This window comes from Vipera berus (genome assembly GCF_964194415.1).
Source record: "Vipera berus genome assembly, chromosome: 1".
NCBI lineage: Eukaryota > Metazoa > Chordata > Lepidosauria > Squamata > Viperidae > Vipera > Vipera berus.
In genome coordinates this window covers 225,672,991-225,693,988 of record NC_138202.1, presented here as the reverse complement: position 1 = coordinate 225,693,988, position 20,998 = coordinate 225,672,991, and the positions used below count along the sequence as shown (strand labels likewise).

At 37.7% G+C, this 20,998-nt stretch overlaps 1 protein-coding gene across 1 annotated transcript in view; it reads right to left on the bottom strand.

The window, feature by feature from the left end:
* Positions 1-20,998, bottom strand: part of MYOM2 (myomesin 2) — a gene marked incomplete at both ends in the record, with an annotated part of 89,830 nt that overhangs the window by 38,325 nt on the left and 30,507 nt on the right. The window contains 11 exon segments of the mRNA XM_081345699.1: positions 1,428-1,564; positions 2,467-2,511; positions 3,833-3,939; positions 4,040-4,196; positions 5,445-5,559; positions 7,323-7,501; positions 10,474-10,594; positions 12,539-12,729; positions 15,769-15,890; positions 16,776-16,950; positions 20,075-20,258. Of these exon segments, the coding sequence (XP_081201825.1) occupies positions 1,428-1,564; positions 2,467-2,511; positions 3,833-3,939; positions 4,040-4,196; positions 5,445-5,559; positions 7,323-7,501; positions 10,474-10,594; positions 12,539-12,729; positions 15,769-15,890; positions 16,776-16,950; positions 20,075-20,258 (1,533 nt within the window).

The window sequence follows — 20,998 nt, the reverse complement described above, 5'->3', positions numbered from 1 at the left end:
ATTATGCACTATAGGCACAGACATCTTATGGACTAATGTGATTGCCCTCCATCTTTAACACTGTCTACTGCAGAAAGTTAGGAAAAGTTAAGGAAGGATAGAAAAATGAAGCTGGGGACAAATTCTCAGCTTCTCTATTAGCCAATTCCCACCAAGCAGGTTGAGCACCAGCACCTGACATTTTCACCAGATTCCTCATGTCCTCCTACCTAATGTCCATAATTAAAGCACATCTTCCTAATGCTACAAGAAGAAATGATTATTTTCCCACATGTTCCTGGGGCAGATCAGTCTTCTGGGGCATTATGGGAAAGGTTGATGTCAGAATATTTTTGGTGTCTGCCTCTGCGGTACCTTCACTAAAATGAAGGAAAGGCCCATCAGATCTTTTCACAGAGGTTCTTGGATAAGAGTTTGTCTTGCCTGTGCAACCCATATGTGGCTGGTGCTACTCTGTATTCCTAACAAACATCAACTTTATGTTATTTCCTCTATCCTGACATTACTGGAAGGCATTTCTCTAATTAACAGTTTGCACCTGACATGTCAAAGTCATCCCTTGGGCAATCCACCACCCATTGGACATTGAATTGTTCAGATGCCAAGCAAAGCCCTACCTTTTCCAAAAAGGCATTTAATCTTAATTTTTAATAAGTTTGCAGGTAGTGCTCGACTTGCACCCATTCGTTTAATGACCATTTGATGTTACAACTGCACTGAAAAAAAGGTGACTTATGACTATTTTTCACACATACAACTGTTAGGTGATCAAAATTCGGATGGCATATCCCATCATATTTATGATGGTTGCAGTGTCCCAGGGTCATGTGATCACCTTTTGGGAACTTCTGACAAGCAAAGTTAATGGGAAAGCCAGTTTTACTTAACAACTGTGTTACTGACTAAACAACTGCAGTGATTCACTTAACAACTGTGGCAAGAAAGGCCATAAAAAGGGCGAAGCTGAATAACTTTTGCTTAGCAGTGGAAATTTTAGGTTCAGTTGTGGTTGTAAGAGGAGCTTTTTAATGCTGCCATTTAAAACATCTTCATGTGTGATTGCCTTTTTTAAAAATATATGTTTTGCTCAGTCATAATATCACTAAAGATATTTGCCACATAGGTGGGAAATTAATTAAATTGCAAACAATTTTATAAAGTTATGCCTGTTATCTGCATTTCATATATATATATATATATATATATATATATATATATATATATATATATATATATATATATATATATATATATATATATATATATATATATATATATATATATATATATATATATATATATATATATATATATATATATATATATATATATATATATATATATACAATAAAATTTTGCATTCTTTCATGACTGAATTGGACTACTTCTCCCAAGTTTGCTTTATATCATCCACATTTTATACTTACATCATCATTGGAAACTTCATTATCATTGATTACAAATCGATAGGTGGCCTCAGATGAAAGGCTCTCCGTCTGAATCCAGAAACGCACTTCTCCTTTGTCCAAAATCTCATAGGCTAATTCAGACTTCAGAGGAATAGCTGGAAGAAAACAGCATATATAAAGCAACTCTGTGAAGACCTATCCAGAACATAAGTGCCAGTAGCTTGACGCTTCTAAAAATCCTAACCAACACACAACAGAAATACAATGAAAGCTTTGCAACTTTTCCAGTGTATTTTCACAGGTATGTGGAGTCTTTGATGCTTTCTGAGCTTAGTGATTTTCTTGCAGATATTTCATTACCCAACTAGATAACATCAGCATTGATGAGCATCATCATCCTCTCTGCACTTGTGATGTTACCGAGCCGAACTGGCATAGTGGTTAGAATGCAGTACTGGAGCTACTTCTGTTGATTGCTGATTCCAGCATTTCAGCAGTTCGAGTCTCACCAGCTCAAGGTTGACTCAGCCTTCCATCCTTCCAAGGTCAGTAAACTCAGATTGTTGGGGGCAATATACTAACTCAGTAAACCGCTTAGAGAGGGCTGTAAAGCACTATGAAGTGGTATATAAGTCTAAGTGCTATTGCTATTGCTACTACCTAGTTGAGTAACGGAACATCTGCAAGAAAACCACCAAGGATGCCACAATTCAACCCTGAGCTACAAATATTCTCTTCTGCCTGTATCACAGGTATTTATTAAAAAAACATTCTGCACAATTAAGGACACAAACTTCACCTGCATTTATTTCACCATTTACAGCTCTTAAATACATAATCCAACAAATATTGGATATATTCCATATGACTCCATTCATCCAAATACATTTGCAATAGTGAAGAAGATCTCCCTTAAACAGAAACTAATATTTGCATTTAATTAATACAAGGATAAGCAAGCTGTTCTACTAAAAAGGTTTTTATTGCTTAACTTCAATCACCGTGTACAAATGCATTACTTCAGGGACTGCGCATTAGATTCAGACCTCCTACTTACTTGGATTCTTGACTTCACGGCTTAGTGTCATCAAACGTTCAAGCTCTGAAATGAAGAGCAAATTTTAACCTATTGTTTTAATATATGTTGGTTGTCAAACTAAACATTAATAAGAATGTATGAGTCCATGAAATACCAAGAAACTTTAGAATAAAGGAACACAAGTCTGAAAATTCAAGCCTTGAAACACAGGAGATAAGAAGAGGCAAAGTTTGGATTCTGGTATCATGACAAAGCATCCTATGATGGAATCAAACCTTGATGATAAACTATCTTGTGACAGAATCAAGCTTAGCTGCACCCCCATCCCATGTATTCCCCTTGGATAAAACCTGAAGGGGCACTATCTTTAAAGATTCATTTTAGTTGTATCATCCAACCACCAAATGTGTAATTTTAATTGTGGTCTAATAGAAACAAGCTACCATTCAACCATTGCTTTCAAAACTGGATTATTAAAGCAACTATAACTGATGCTGGCTATAGCTCAAATAATGAAGCAAGAATTTTTGACCTTCTTACAGCTCCACTAAAAAGTGAGGAAAATACAATAGTTCAGGAAATGTAGACACGTTCTCATGCTAAATCATAGCTTATCATAATAATCCAATGCAACACAAGTTTAAAAATAATGGCCCACATTTTAATGATAAAGAAATGCACTAAAATGTAAATATGAGGTAAAATATCCACAGGTTCTATATCTTGCTTTATCTGCCAACATAATTCCATAGCATATCATTTTAAAAGGGGTCTCATTTCAGCAAAAGCATGAAATCTGGTGAAGAGCAAATGTTTTTTAGTGTATGTAGTAACTGTCAGTAAGCTCTCACAAAAATTGTGCAAAGCACTGGAGACTAGGATTAGCTCGACTTAACATATTAGAATTGCTAATAAAGTCTCAGGAAGTGGAAGTAATTGCAGGGTCTGCCAATTTTCAAATAACAAAATGAAATGACAAAATTAACTAGTGTAACATTGAAGAAACGAACAAATGTTTAGCTCTCATTTCTATCTTTATTAGAAGCAAGCTAGCCCATTTAAAAGTTTTATTATCTATAGAAACAGAGAGATATTACTCCCCATGAGATACAAAAGTTGGTGAAGGTTGGCTTTGAATACAATAATGTCTTGAGGGAATAACCCTAATGAATTTTGTGGAAGACTTTGATTGTAAAATATTAATGCATATTTACAACACAAAAATGCCAATTCTGCCGGTTTAAAATTCCAAATATTTATTTTATGAATAGCTTTTTTCTTTTAAAAATGTAACAAATCCTTTCAGGCCTAGAAAGAAGAAAATGTGGATAACAGCTTTACTCAAATGTGCAGATTAAGAGGAAAATATAAATTTTGTTTTTACCTTCTTCGTCCATAACGAAACTAGATGAGACACCATCAGTATCACTAACAGCAACGGAGTAAGTTCCCAAATCATCTTTGTCAGGATTTTTAAAATAAAGTTTAGAGCTGAAATATATGTTTTTAATTTGCAAAAAAAGGAAGATCAGTATTTTGCTAAAGGGAACCATACTTTTAAAAACATTCATAAAGAACCTGACAAACTTACTGATCTCCAATGGTTTCGATGTTAAATTTATTGGTATCCTCTATCTCTTCATAGAACTTACTCCAGGTGAAATGAGAAGCATCTGAAATTTCTTTGCAGTCGAACTCAAGATAAATATTGCCTTCCTCATTCACACCAGCACTGATCTCCTTTGTACCTATAAGACAGGATTGTAGTTCGAAATATAAGCATTGGGATAAATGTTTGTTCTCCCCAAATCTGAGTCATTAAGGCTTTTATATACTGGGTTCATTGCTTGATTGATGAGACGAGGCAAGTGAGTTCAGCAAGAATCATTCTTTATTTGCTTACAGGAACTGAACTGAGAAACAGGGCTGCGAATGCAGCTATTTATACCTTGGCCTATAGGTGGCAGCCAATAGGTTTAAAGCAACCAATTGCCACCCTAGAGGCAGCCAATGGCAGCGCTGAAGACAGGTTGTCTGAGGAGCTGGGAGCTGTTAGCCAGCTTCCCTGCTTAAACAACCTTCCAGCAATTAACCCCACATGATACTCTTTAGTAAGACAAAACCCAATACATTACAAAGGCTTTATTGGCTTTAATTAGTCCAAACGTTCTCTTAATTATTTCACTTTCCTGCTGCAACCTGAAAGAATTCATAGAAATTACAAATCAAAAAAGAAAGGCAGCTTAATTTTAGAATTCTTTACAGAAAAATAAAAAACAGAACTGTTGAAGTTGGTAATACTTCATCCAGCATATTCACAGAATCAAATGCCAGAAGCAGGCAGAGTGCAAAAAAAATTGGTGACATTGCTCGAGTCTGTATCCATGCAGTACCTCTAGACTTGTTATCCTAGTAGCAGCCGCAGTGCCTGCCATAGTTACCAGCACGCTTAACCATACCGAATGACCCGTCATCTCATCTTCTGTATTGTTTAAAGAGATCATTGGTGCTATACAGTATGAATTTCTGCATCTTTCTATGGTCCCTCATCCTTCTGAAGGTATCATTCCCAGCAAATTCCCTGTCTTAATATGCCCTCGGTCAACTTTGAAGGGGAAAATGGATCATTTTGTTCCCTGAAATGAATCCACAAATCTCTTGATAAACTGGAACAGAAAGAACTGGAGGTCAAAATAAAATCTGAAGGGGAGCTGGAGGCTTTTGAATACCATGTTTTGGATTTCTTAATCCCTGCATATTCAGCCATGTTTTAGGTGATAAATTTTCAGTAGCAGCTCTGTGTTTTTATTTTATATCATGAGAACAAGTGCTTCTACCGAATTTGGTTGTGGGAACATCTGTGGTTCTGATCAGTTATGATATGAACCTACCAACCTTTGCAAACTTTAAATGGCTGAAAAAGAATGAAAGGTTTTTTTAAAAAAACTTGGCTTTAGGAGTAAACAAATCTGACAGAGTGAGGTCCTATTTCTTACCAGGCTTAGCCTGTACAAGGACAGCTTCAGAAACATCAGACGGCTTGCCTATACCAGCATTATTCACTGGGCGAACTCGAAACATGTAGCATTTGCCTTCATGTAGTTCTGTGACCTGAAAGAAGATACACCAAGAAGATTTAATAAGTCAAATATATAGTTCATGGAACTTAAGAAATAGTGTAAGAGTTTGCTTTGATACTGTGATAGAATGTAGTAAGGACGTGAATTCCCAGGAGGGAGGGGAGTAAGATGTCCAGATGTTATGTGTGAGAGAAAGACGGTGAAGACAGCCTCTTCCTAATAATTCTCAGAATGCATGGTAGATGCATATAGATGGTGTTCAGTTTGGCAAGATTCTGTCTATAAGTATGGAACAGTAAAGAAATCTAGTTGGATCAATCAGCATATGTCTTTCTTGGGTTTGGCTCTAATAGATCCTCTCTGTCAAATACATTTTTGCAAACTTGTAAATCCAAAATCTTCCCTAGTGGTTCCCTTGTCTTATTCATAGAAAAGAAACTATAACAATAAAATGCATAAAGCTGGTTAACAAAGGGTTAAGAGAATTATAGCAATGAGGGACAAAGAATGACTGGTACTTTAGTTTATTGTTTAAAAAAAATAGCAAACAAAATGGTTAATTGGTATAGGCTTTCATGGGCTGTATCTGTTGGACAATGTTGAGCTTCAAAGGTTTAGTGGCTATGATCTGGATTGCAGATTTCCTGATGTTTCACTAGGAACTATGTCTGGCCTCTTCCATAGCAAGGTGGTCTGCTACACAAAGACCCAATAAGGACACAGCTGCTTAGATTAACCAACTAGAACCCAGCATGTACTAAGAATCAATCAGGAATCAGCACTTCAAAACTGACCAATCGGAAGTCATCATGAGCAAAGGACCAGTCAGGAACCAAGACTATCAAAGTGACCAATCAAGATCAGGCAAAAAGAAAGAACCAATGGAGATGAGTCTTCACCAATCTGCACCATTTGGAAAATAGCTCAGCCAAAGACCAATCAAAGTTAGGTTACCCAGCTATAAAGACAGGACCCCTGCTCAACTGCCTGGAGTCATAGCAGACCACCTTGTTTCTGAAGATACTAAGTACAATTTTGGTGAAATGTCAGGAAATCTGTTGTTTAGACCATAATCACTAAATCCTGGAGCTCAAAACAGCTCAACCAAAAGAAGTAAATTATTAACAGCATACTTATTTTTAAATATATTAAGTACAGTGCTTTTTGTCATAGAACACACCAGAACGGAGTTCTGGTACCTTATTTTGATGGATTTTCCAAGTTTTAAAAGTAACTTTTGAAAATTTGATGTTTGGTCCATGTGGATTTGAATCACCCTCTCGAGCATAGCAGGTCGGCAGCAAAATCATTAAAACAGTGCACGCGTGCTGCTTGTGTGTTGAGTCTGATATATCCATACTTCATCTGCGCTGGTTGTGATAGCGCTGCTCGGCTTGTGGCACTGCTCGGCTTGTGATTGGTTGTGTGGTCGCCTGCTGAGTGCTTACTGTGAGTGGCGACCGTTATGTTTCGTTACACAACTGACATGTGTGGGTGTGTGTACAGCGATTGACTACGTGGAAAAGGTAAATAATTTCTTTCTTTTAAAAAATGGTTGGTGAATTGAAAATACTTTTTTAATTTTTAGTGTAAAATTTACTATGAACATTTGCCTTAAACACAATACATTAAATTTATGTTAAGAATTGAATTTTTTTTTTAATAAAAGATAAACAAAATATGAGTTCTGGCGTCTTTTTTTCTTACAAAAAAGGCACTGATTAAGTGTAATTGTTAAGACTGGCGGAATTACAAAATTAAAGCAAAAATGCAGCCCACAGAACAAGTTTTTACCTTTAAGTAACGGTGTGATATTGGTTTCTCACTGAACGTGGTCCAGTTTTCCTCTTCTTCCTCTTTATAGTCAACAAAATATCCAGTAACAGGGCTGTTCCCAATATAAATAGGAGCTTTCCAGAGTATTACAAGGGAGGTATTTCTAATCTCGCAAAATGTAAGATCATAGGGAGGACCTAAAGAGATAAAGGATGGTGCATCATTGTACTTTGTTTTTTAATATTTATTGCCCTGTACACCGCCCTGAGTCCTTCGGGAGAAGGGCGGTATAAAAATTTAATAAATATAAATATAAATATATCTTATTTAAAAGATTTATTTATTTTTTTAAAAAGCCAACTAGGAGCAGACATCTGCTGGCTATCAAAGGAAAAGTCTGTGTCTCTGAGCATCTGAATGCCTACATTTGATTTAGCAATCCAAGCCACAAAATGTGCCACATCTGCCAACCCCCATCACGTCCACAATATTGCTGAAATGACGATACCGATTTTTGGGCAAAAGAATGGCGTTCTGACATGCTCCAGTGTATTAAAAATTATTTAATCCGAATGGAGACTTTTTTTTCCCTAGGCACCAATCAGTAGATTCAAATTAAAATATGCGTAAGTTTGAAATCTGTTTGTGTGGCTCTAATATTGTAGAGCTCACCGGGTACATAGGATATATGATGTCCTTTTTATTACAATTTTAGTTTGGGAGATCAAAAGCATATATTGTCCCATTTTTAATCCAAACACAATTTTGGTACGCAAATGTGGAGTTTCTTAATGGATGATCTGGATCTAAATCTCCCATCAAATCATAAAAGTGGTTCCTTACTTTGGACAAAACGGCTAATGCTTAACTTCAATTTAATATCAATCAAGTAATTCATGTTAGTTAACTGTTGTAATGCCCAGATCTAAAAGATACCATTTGCTGACCCTGTAAACCGCACAGAGATGGCTGTAAAGCACTGTGAAGCAGTATATAAGTCTAAGTGCTATTACTATTGCTATTTTTTTTAAAAGAGGCCTCTTTTCTCCAAAAAGAAGACATATGAGTTTTATGGAGCATTGTATGACATTGTGTGTGTGTGTGTGTGTGTGTGTGTGTGTATGTGTGTGTATGTGTGTGTGTATTGCAGAAATGATCTTTCACCCATCATTATTTCCTTAGCTACATAATCTTGTTTGTTTTATGTCATAATTTGATTGCATCCTGTGTTAATAGTGCAGACAACCAAAGCTGGTCTTGTTGTGAGCTACAAAGGGAGTGGTACAGCTATTCCAGCATTTTCCAAATCATTTCCATGCAGAGGTGTTAGGATCAAAAGAGACCATTTGTCTGAAATGTTATAGGATTTCCTGCTTGAGCAGGGGGTTGGACTAGCAGACCTCCAGGTCCCTTCCAACTCTGTTACTCTGTTATGGAAGGAAGGAAGGAAGGAAGGAAGGAAGGAAGGAAGGAAGGAAGGAAGGAAGGAAGGAAGGAAGGAAGGAAGGAAGGAAGGAAGGAAGGAAGGAAGGAAGGAAGGAAGGAAGGAAGGTGCATGACTATGAAAAGATTGAAAGGGTTGCCCATGCAATCCAACTGAAATCCCCAGCTTAGGTAGCAGGAAACAAGATAAGACCACAGACTCTGGGAAACTTTCCTGTTGCCAAGGCCTTGGAGCTCCAGCTTCACAAACTGCTACGTGGAAGTTCTGCATTGTGAGCTGTGTCACCACCAAGGCGGAAGAGCAATGTTGTTGGAACACCACATGCAAGATTGATATCAGATTGACAGAAAGGCCATTGATGGAGGGGCCCTTAAAAGGAAGGAAGAATCTGGCACCATCTTTTGAGTCTTTCTGGTTGCGAACTTAGTAATGCCAGTGCAGACAGCTCTCCATATTAATATTTATATCTCAGTATTAAAATAACATCCTATTAAAAGAACAAGAGCAGATTTGTGCCAATCTCCCTACTTCATTATTCAATCCCTTTTATTCAAATAATGCAGGACAAAGCAGGTTGTATATAAACCAAACATTTTCTCTGTTCCGGATGCATCCGTTGTAGATGAAGGGACTGCTTGAAATTCAACAGACACTTTGCAAACATGTACAAAGGCAATAATCTATAGTAGAAGGTGAGAGAAAGGACTCTGGGAGATAAACAACAATTCCTTCCCTATCAGCATGAGAATTGTTGTTTTCTTGACAGCTTCATTCATTTTGGATCAAAAACTTGAGCCTAAAGGCATATTCCCCACAACAAAAGAAACAAACATTAAGTATAAATTGCTGTTTGCTTTCCTTAATTATAGAGACAAACAAACAATCCAAAGCTAACTTGGGTTAAACTTGGAAATTATCTAAATTTTACCTTCAACCTTTAAAGAACCTTTTAAAAAAAGCAGGAACTGGGGAAAATTTTTCCCTTCAAAAACTGCATGTCCCATGTTCCCTTGGTGTCTTGAATCTTGATACAAACATTTCTTCTGTGCCTGCTCCTATTCCTCATACTTCAATGCCAAGTGTGTGCTTTGGGGTTTGAAGAACTGACTCACTTAGTTGGGGAAGGTAAAAGCAGAATAAGGAAAGGGTTTTGAGAAATGGGAAGGGAGGGAGGGAGGGAGGGAGGGAGGGAGGGAGGAAGGAAGGAAGGAAGGAAGGAAGGAAGGAAGGAAGGAAGGAAGGAAGGAAGGAAGGAAGGAAGGAAGGAAGGAAGGAAGGAAGGAAGGAAGGAAGGAAAGAAAGATCTGAGTCAATCCAAAGCAAACTTGGAACCAGGAGCATTTGTGGGTGGAAGGTTAAAGAAGTGAAGAAGACAGCTGTGACCATGTGGATGAACTCCTGCACCTTTTTAATGTATATGATACATGTAAAAAAGAGGCAAAGTTTCCATTATGCAGTCATAGCTGCCATCTTAACTTCTTAATTCCCCATTCCCAGCCCATAGACACTCCTGCTTGGAACATAACGGCTGCTCCTCAGAACCAACTGTATCTTCCCCTGGCTTCTAAGTTTTAGAATCCTGACAACGTGGGCATGCTCTTAGCTATGGGATACATAGGAAGTATGGTTTAAAAACAAGCATGTTAATTATTATTAAGATACAGCATTTTTTGAACACTAATCGATGTTAAAGATGGTAATTACTTTCATATCCAAATTACCTACCTGGTTCTGGCATGTTCCAAGCCTCACATTTGAAAAGCTCACTGGGTTCAGATGATTTCCCTACGCCAGTAATATTTGTAGCAGCAATTTTGAATTCATAGTATGCATTTTCTTGCAAATCCTCTACCTTTACAGAAGAGTTAGCATTAAAAAAATAATAATAATCCAAAATTAATGTAGGTAATAACTGTATGACCTCATAATAAGAGAAAACCAGTTAAAAACTGTTTATTTCACCTGGACTTAATTCCTGCAAAGCTGAATAAACAAGATTTTTTTAAAAAAGAAAATAAAAATGATTACAAATATGGTGAAATCCTAAAAGGGAAGCTTGTTTGCAATTCAAAAGTAATGATGGAAAAGCGACCTGTGATGCCTTAAAGCAGCGGCCCCCAACCTTTTGGCCACCAGGGACCAGATCCATGGAAAGAAGTTTTTCCACGGACCAGAGGGGGCATGGTTTCATGTGCTGCCTGCATCCTGTGGATGGGGCTTTGCTTGTTTGTGCACCCTGGTTTTTGGCATGCTGCGGACCACTGCTGATCCATGGACCAGAAGTTGGGGACCCCTGCCTTAATGGATAAAATAGCTTTTGGCATTGTGAACATTTGTAGATGGCAGCCTAGAGTTGAGTCCGCTCTTGTTCAAAATTGTTCATATTCCAATAAATTAACTAATTTCTTTTACCTATTTATCATATTTAATGCTGGGCAACGTACAATAATCTTGAGCACACTACAGCTGTGTCTATCTACACAGGCTTTGCTGCAGTCTCATGCAAGTTCCACTCCCATATTGGATCAGGAAAATAGGGTGTACACTAGGTTTTCTTGATCAGAATGATTCAGAATACATTCTGAAGGAGAATTATTCCAATGGGTGAGAAAGAGGAACAGCGTATCTTACTATTTGACCTAAGCAAGCATAATATGCATCCTCAATAATAATACAAAAGAGAGATACAACTACTTATTGAGTGGAGAGGGCATTAAGAAACACTCTGTTTTGCTGGCTGAAAAGAAACCTCCCAAATCACAACTCTTTTGGCTGGTTTCCTAGTAAAGTATATTTTTGTCCTTTCCTAGACTCAGCTCAAACTGCTTCCATAGGATCAACAAATAGCTTTATGTTACGCTGAGATAACCCAAGCTTTCTATGTGAGGTTGCTAATTTGGAAGGTCGATGCAAGAGAGACAAGTTTGATAATCTGGATCATCAGAGGGTGCATAATTTCAAATCAGGCAGGAATTAAATTGCATTATATTAACTTTCTATAGTTTTTTTTCCTTGCTTGCAGTTTCCTGCAAGTGCAGTGTCCACTTTGTTCAGATCCAACCAGTATCAATCTATTGATTGTGACTGGAAATGATACCATTGAATGAAAGAATAGAATAGAATAGAATAGAATAGAATAGAATAGAATAGAATAGAATAGAATAGAATAGAATAGAATAGAATAGAATAGAATAGAATAGAATAGAATAGAATAGAATAGAATAGAATAGAATAGATTCAGACAAATCAATAAACAAAGAAATGAGTTTTGAACATTTCATTTTTTTTCTTATAATGTATGTTTGTATGTGTGTGTGTATGAACATGAACAGGCATTATTGAGAGCCATGGCACAGTGGTTAGAATGGAGTACTGCAGGCTACTTCTGCTGACTGCTGGCTGCCTGCAATTTAGCAGTTCGAGTCTTACCAGCTCAAGGTTGACTCAGCCTTCCATTCTTCTGAGGTCAGTAAAATGAGGCCCAAGAATATGCTGATTCTGTAAACCGCTTAGAGATGGTTGTATAAGTCTAAGTGCTATTGCTATTGCTATTATTTCTATGTGTATGGTATGTTCATCAATATAGTTAATATCGGATTTGTACTTAGATAATGAAAAAATAATATTGTTATTTTTTTTTAAAAAAAGTGTAGTGTGAAAGATACACAAAAATAAAATACTGCTTAGTCTATATTGTGGAATCTGATCTGGATCAGTCCATCACATCTGCTATGAAATTGGCAAACTCAAGCAATCTTGGCTGCAAGTATTTAGAGTATGCAACAATACAGACCTTATAAATCCTCTCTTTAACAAGGGAAGAGTTGACTTCATGCCAGTTGTGGTGTTCTGCCTCCCGTTTGTCTATGTAATAACCCAGAATAGTTGATCCACCGCTGTATCTTGGAAGCTTCCAGCCAATAGTCATAGATTGGCCATTGCAGTTGAGAAGGGTGATACCATAAGGATAGGACGGGCAAGCTATAAAAGTCAAGCAAACTTCTGAATAGTTCACATACAATGCAATAATATCTTATTGTTTTCTTTTATACTTTGATTACATTATGATGAATTTATGGATTGACTTGTCTAAGAAAATGATGCATTTAAGGCAGTCATGAATGTTTTCTAAGAGGTAAGACCCTTTATCATCAATGGGGATTATCCATAATAAATATATAGAATAGCATTTTTAAATCTAGGTATATTAGAAGTTAAGTAAACTTAACCAGAATATTACTTCTGCCTTTCTTGGAACAATATTTTCTTCTTTCTGTGTGTATAACTTTATTTGCTGAAATAATTTGCCCTAAAGTCTTAGATAAAAGATAAAATAAGGTTGTTCTCTCCAACTTTACATGTTCTTCTTCCAGTTTACATATTCTTCTTTGATATTAGTCTCCTTTTATAAGTCTAGCCCTTTCCGCATAGCAGGTACCCACATTTTCATGTAACAATGACATCATGTGGAAGCTTACAATTATGTGAAACGTCCTCATGCTAGCAAAGGATGGAGGCATCAAGATGGGAAAAGTGAATATTGTAGAAAAGGGAGAAATGGCACAAAAAATAAAAAGCATTAGACAATTTTTTTTGAACAGGCAAATAAACCCGGGAGATGGCTGGCCTATAGATTGAAAAAACAAAAAGATAATAGATGGATTAGTAAATTATGTAATCAAGCAGGGGAGAGAGTACATCAAAATGAAGGGGAAAAATGGGTGACATGAATTCTATAAAAATCTTTATAAAGAGGATGAAATGATCACTGAGGAGAGAATATCACAATATCTTATGAAAGTAGACTTACCGAAGGTTCCGGAAGAATTTCAAAATATTTTAAATAAAGATATAACAGTCCAGGAAATTATAGAAGCCATTAAAAAACAAAAAAGTAATAAAACACTTGTCCCTGATGGATTACCATCTGAAATATATAAAAACCTCCAAGAACTTTTGGTCCCAACCCTATTGGATTTATTTAATGAGGTACTAAACACAGCAAAAAACCCAAACTCATGGAAAGAAGCAATCACCTCACTAATTCCTAAAGAAAACTCTGATTTGACCTGCATTAAAAACTATAGGCCCATTTCTTTACTGAACACAGATTTTCACAACTATAATAGCAGAAAGATTAAAAAAATATTTAGCTGACCAAAACAGCTTCTTGCCTAAAAGACAAATTAGACATAATGTCAGGATCATACTATACATCTTAGAATATTATGAATTACACAGGGAAAAACAAGTGGCATTAATTTTTGTTGGTGCTCAGAAAGCGTTTGATAATGTCAAATGGAATTTTATGTTGACTCAACTCAAACAGATGGAATTTGGGGGGGGGGGGGAATTTATAAATATGTTTAAAGCAATCTATTCCAAACAAGAGTAAAAAGTAATCATAAACGGAGAATTAACAAATAGCATTCAAATACAAAAAGGTACGAGACAAGGCTGTCCACTATCTCCTTTATTACTCATTCTTTCTTTAGAAGCACTCACAAGAATAATCTGAAAAGGTAAGCTGATTAAAAGATTAGAAATCAGAAAAGAGACATTTAAATTACAGGCTTATGCAGACGATTTAGTTTTCATTCTGGAAGACCCCTTAGAATCTGGAACAAGATTATTACAGGTGCTGGAAAATTATGGACATGTTGCGGGATTGAAGATCAATACTGAAAAAACTAAAATGTTAGTTTAAAATATGTCCAATTTACAAGAAACTGAGCTAGTAGAAAAAAATTAATATCCAGACTTCCAAAAGAGTAAGGTACTTGGGGATCCAACTGTCGGCAAGATGTATTACACTCAAAAGAGAAAATTATGACAAGTTAATAGACCAAATTACAGCAGACCTAGACAGATGGAAAAACTTGCAGCTCTCCTTTATGGGGAGAATAGTGACAATTAAGATGAATATACTTCCCAAATTACTCTTTTTATTCCAATGTGTACCAATTAAATTAAGTAAGGATTTTTTTTGAAAATTTAAACAGAATTACATCCAAATTTATCTGGCAAGGTAGAAAACTGAGAATTAAATTAAAATTATTACAGGATGCAAAGGAAAGGACTTCTTATTAGCACCTATATCAGGACACAACTGAAAGATATGTAAATATAACGCTGATGACTGAAAGACAGTTTACCAAAAAAATTACAGATGTTATATGTACAATTTGTTATACTCTGTCCTCTCATAGAATGTATTTTAAGTTTTTGTTTTTCTTTCTGTAACATAAGGTAATATTAATAGTAGTGTTGTAGCCAGGGAAGTTGAATCATGTCCATTTTTGTTTTTAAATATACATTTAATAAAATTTTCTTTAAAAAAATGGGAAAAGTGTACATTATTGAGAGTACAGGTAATCCTCAACGTGCAAACACAATTTAAGCCCAAAATTTCTGTTGCTAAGCAAAACAGTTGTTAAATGAGTTTTGTCCCATTTCACGACTTTTTTGTCACAGACTGTGGCGCAAATCATTGCTGTTGTTAAGTGAATCAATTGGTCATTAAGTGAATCTGGCTTCCCCATTGACTTTGTTTGTCGGAAATTGACTGGGAAGATCACAAAAGAGGATTCACATGACCCCGGGACTCTGCAACCGTCATAAATACACCCCAGTATTTAGTATGAAATTTTGATCATGTGACCACGAGGATGCACTATAGTCATAAGTGTGAAAGATGGTCATAAGCAGGGCTTTTTTTGTCATAGAATGCCCAGAACGGAGTTCCGGCACCTTTTTTGGATGGAACCTTGTAGGGTAGGCAAGGCGGGTGAGTTCCAGCACCTTTTCTTTTACAAAAAAAGCACTGGTCATAAGTCACTGTTTTCAGTGCTGTTGTAACTTAAAACAGTCACTAAACGAATGGCTGTAAGTTGAGGGCTACCCGTAATGGCTGCTGCTATTGGCTGTAGCTACTATAGTGTTACTAGGGAGAAATGGTTTCTAATGGATCAGACCACTACTTAATCTTTCAAGGCATCTGCCTAACCAAGTCCCACTTACTGAGGGCTGCCTGTACCGTGATGGGGTCAGACTCCTGAGAATTTTCACTCATCCCCACTGCATTGGCTGCTTTCACACGGAAGATGTATTTCTCTCCTGTTGTCAGGCCGTGCGCAGTGAACCTGAAAAAAACAGGGCAGTGAGCTGCTATTGTGGTTTAATTTTAAAGGCATATGCTTGGATTGTTACAAAATGAAAAGGCTTCCCCTGTCCATGCAACAAACAATTTATTGGAGCAAAAGAGACGTGAGGTGGAAAACCATGAATCTACAAACACGCCCGCACTGTTTTTAAGATAGGAGGCCTGAACAGGTTATCTAATCCGTCCTGATATGCCCAATGGGATTTTTGCAGACTGTTGACCAGTTGCCATTTTACACAGACAACGGATGGCTCAGAGAAATTGTACTTGCTCTTTTCAGAGAAGATTGTTTTATTTCTAGTCTTTGGGACAGAAGACAGATGCACACTTTCTGCTTGGCCCGTTGTAGGTGCGGGCCAGTTACTCACCGCTTTGTGGGGACATTCTGCCACTCCAACACCATTGCAAATGCCTTTGTTTTCCAGCTTTAATTCAATTTAATTCACTGGTTTCCTACCTGAGCTGTCTTAAGCCCTTTAAGTGTAGATGATCCCCAGCGTGTCATTCCATTCCAGAAAGAGGCCCCACGATGATTGGCTGCAAAGCCGGCAACTCCCTCCCACCAGCAGCCAGTGACATTCCTATGTAGCCCTCCTGCTGTGTTCTCTGCTGTTTTATTTGTTTGTTTGTTTATTGTATTTATTTGTTTGTTATTTATTTATTAATAATCTTGTGGTTGCTCATTAAATCAGTTGATTATCCTCACCCTAGTAGAAGGGTGTTCAACCTTGGCAACTTTAAGACCTCAGGATTTCAACTCCCAGAATTCTCCAGCCAGCCATGCTTGTAGAATGGACTAACCAAAATCTACACATGCATATTTAGAACAGCAAGCAATTCTTTAAACACATTACATTGCTTTTACCTGTTATACTTGATTGGCTTATGGTTACACGGTTCCCAGTGATTTGTTCCTACCACAGAATAATCAATGTAATAGCCGATCAGATCTTCTTCATATTTGGGCTTGTCCCAGTTCACAGTAACAGAGGTTTTTGTGTTTCTTGTCGCAACAACACGTCCAGGGGCTGATGGCGCCACTGCAGCACAAACAAAGACACTTACTCTCTCCATAGCAACACATTGGTATATTTCAAGATTGAATTTGGGTCAGTCACTGGGACCAGAGTTTTAATCTTCCAAGCTTTCAGACTCATCCTTCAGAGCTCAGCTTCAGGGAATTTGTCTGTGCTGGAATACATGCTTTGGAATATTCTATGAGTAGTATTTATGTGGTGCCTTCCTATTTGTTAATTGGTGTGTTGATGGCTGGTGATTAGCTGTTGTTTCCTTGTGCTGCCAAGTCCTCAGCTCCTAAGCACCTGATAAGCTGGTGGTAAATCAACACTCCTGTAGACTAATAAGGCACCCGTTTTCCAGGCTTCAATCATTTCCCTGGCTATCTTTGTACTTGCACGGCCAACAATATTAGTAACTGCAAAACTGAATGTATGTCCTTGATATATGGTATACCAAATATTGGTATATATTTGTAAACTGTCCAGAGTCACCTCTAGGCAAGATGGGCAGCATACAAGCCTAATAAATAAATAAATAATATAACCAACTTTTCTCAAGTCTTCCATGTGATTTTCCTAGCAAATATTAGAAGGTGCTATACACTGCAAATTTAAAATAATAATATTTTAGTCAGATATTTAGACTGAATCTGGCATTTTTGTCTACCTATCAAGTCCTTTCCATTACTAAATTCCTGAATTGGTCTTAACATTTCTAAAAGGGGAGGAGGTGTAATTTTCAAAAAGCGATCTTGGTTTCTGAACTATCAATTGGTCTAGGGATTTCCAAGTTGAAAATAAGTCCAGAATCCCTCTAAGAAATACAGTATGTAAATGAGACCTTTGGAGAAATTCACAAGGCTGACCTTGGGGAGAAAAACTCATTAAAATTCCTCCTCCCTCATTCACTGGGATCTGCCTCTGTTTGCACACAAAAAAGATCAGGGAGAAGATGGAGCTTCTCCATGACAACTAATACCCATTTCAGTAGCAGCTGGACCTGTCCTATGTATTTCAAAAGTGCTGATGCCTGAGACACCCCTGGAGCTAATGTCTCCTTCCCTACAACCCTCAACCCCACTGTGATAATGACCCTGTCTCCCACAAAGAAAGAATGCACTCATAAAAATTAGGAACCATATGGAACTCATCAGAATTGGACTTTTTCTAGTGTTCTTCAAAGATGCTAATGACTAAATATCTTGATTCTAAACATTTAACCAAGAGGAATTCTTGTGTATTTTTTTCTCTTGAAAACAGAATTTTTAAAGCCACATTCACAAAGGGCCTTGGTAGAAAACAGTTGATGACGAAGTCATATTACACAGACTCTACTGACTGCTGTGATAGCACCAGGACTACTGTATATGTCCTGCAAAAGAACAGGTGGCAACAAATCCTGAGGTGGCAACAAAGACATACAGGAAATAAGTTGTGAATGTCTGGAGTTTTGCAGCCCAGGAACTATAACAACAGTGCTTGCAAGGGTGTTCCAAACTAGGAAGATGGTGGATGGAATGTCATGAAGCCAGCCCCGCCTCTTTTCATACATGGGCCATATAAAAGGGGCAGGGCTTTCATTGCAACATTCCGTCCAGCCTCTTGCCAATTTTGACATACATACAATACGTACTGCTCTGGACAGTATTGTGTGGTAGTTCTATTAAAACAAATTTTTAGAAATGGTAATCAAAATCCCTGAGAAACACCATTTTATAGCAGGGGTTCTCAACCCCCGAGCTGTGACCCACTGCCAGGCTGCACAAGCACCAGGTGTTTACACAAATGGAGATGTGCTTGTGGGTGTGTGCATGCCTGCCACCACTCACACATAACAATCCCCTCTCCCCCTGCCTCCATGCTGGGCTGCCACACAGAAAGACTGAGGACCGCTATTGTACAGCACAAATCATAACAAGTTAGATGGGTGTGTTTTGGAAAGCAATGGTTCCTAGGAAATACTAGGCCATGATTTGTACTCTGAGCTTTAACAAGTTATCTCAAAGTATCTCAGTCAGTTTTATGTTGCCAAACACAAGGTTGTTCATTACTAAATTAATTCTCATTGAGCCCTTTTCCCAGCATCGTTTCTTGTTCTATATAAGGGCTAGGCATCCTGAGGGCTCAGGATGAAATTCCTACTAGTCATGGTTTCTGGGATCCCCTTTGATAGCTATCACTGAAAATCAGACATAGTTTAGAGCCATTTTGAGTGGGAAATATAACATCTGCATTATGAGAAAATAAGTTAAAAGTTTAAAGAAATAAGGAAAACCCTGAACTTTTTCAACCTAAAGAGAAGCTGGAAAATTAGCTCTTACCCACTTTATCCCCCTGTCTGATCCAGCTGTATCCTTTCTCCCTTCAAAAACAATCAAGCTGTCTGGCCTTGACCATCAAGAGTTTTCCCATCTATCACATACTTTAAGTTTATTTGTATTTATTTGACAGATTTATATTCTCCCTTCCTTCCAAGATGTCAAAACAAATAACCAGGGCTGTTTTTAAGCTAAGGATAAGAAAGCACCAGCCGAGAGGCACCAAAATATAAGGGGTATCAAAATGGTAAAGACTTCCAAAAACCACAGTAAAAAAGCAAAAAGCAGTAGCAGCAGAACCCATTAGCTAGTGTGCCTGCTTGAGGGTGAAATACAATTTCACAGAAATGTTACCATAAGGCAAAAATGGGTGCTGATGTAATGTTAACAACCATTTGTTTGAAATGGTAAACGATTCCCTGCTCGACCCAGGAGGTTGGACTAGAAGACCTCCAAGGTCCCTTCCCACTCTCTAATTCTGTTACTCAATGTGCAATAGGGTGAAAATGTCTGAGAAAAGGAAAATAAAACAATTTTCCAAACCTAAAAATCGTAAAACTCGTAAAAGGGCACTTTTTTGCAATTCCTACCCAAATGGGAAGATGAGTCAAATCATACGAGGTGTCAGTTTATGATTTTGTCTAGGGTGCCAACATGTCTACAGCTAGCCCTGCAAATAACATTTCCCTTCAATTTCCCCCCATAATAATGATTCTGAAAATTACACAGTGCTGAAGGTGGGCCCAAAATTAGACAGAGTTTCATAGCTGGAGACAGATTTGCTCCTGAATTATCCTAGCTCTAATCCAATGCAGTAGATTCCTCACCGATGGCCTCTTTTGCCTGAATAGGTGGTGTTATTTCAGAAGGATCACTAATCCCGTGCTTGTTGGCTGACAAAACTCGGAAAACATAGGATTTCCCTTCCGCAAGATCAAACACTGCATAGCGAGGAGATCGGACTGGCACTTGAGCGTTCACCCTCTGCCAAGTCCCACTGCCAACAACAGACTGTAAAGAAAAGATCAAGATCATTACTGCATGTACAGAGTTGCAAAGGCCCTCAAAGTACTTGAATTAAAAGTGCTTGAATTAATGAACTATAGCGACACAATCTTCTATTTCTTAGGTAATCTGCCAGATGCGATATGGAAGCACATGGATTTGCTTGCTCTAGTTGGTGACTGTGTTTGACTTTAAACAGTTAAAGCAATAAATTCCTCTACTTCATACAAATAGATACAAATAGACTTCGTTCAAGCAGGGATTTTGATTTCTGAGAGTTTTGATACCATTTAGAGCAATCTGACAAATAAATATATTGTGAGTCTTGCTCAATTCTAGTCATGTTACGATTTTGTTATGATTATCAACCTTGGCCACTTTAAGAAGGATGGACTTCAGTTCCAAGAATTCCCCAGCCAGCTTTCTGGAAGTTGAAGCCCACACATTTTAAAGTGGCCAGAGTTGACACAGCATGTTCTAGAGCAGGGGTTCCCAAGCCCTGAGCCACACCCCACTACCAGGCTTCGGCCTTTCAGAAGTGGGCCACTTGAGTGGCAAGTGAGTTTGTGTCCACGTACAGCTCCATTTGCATGAGTGGTGGGTGCTTGTGCTAGCACACAAAGATCTATTTGTGTGAGCAGCGGGTACATGCACCCACCATTTTGGCAAATGGAGATGCACGCACTTGCATGCATGCCTTCCACTCCCACAGAATCATCCCCTCTTCCCCCCACCCCACCGCCAGG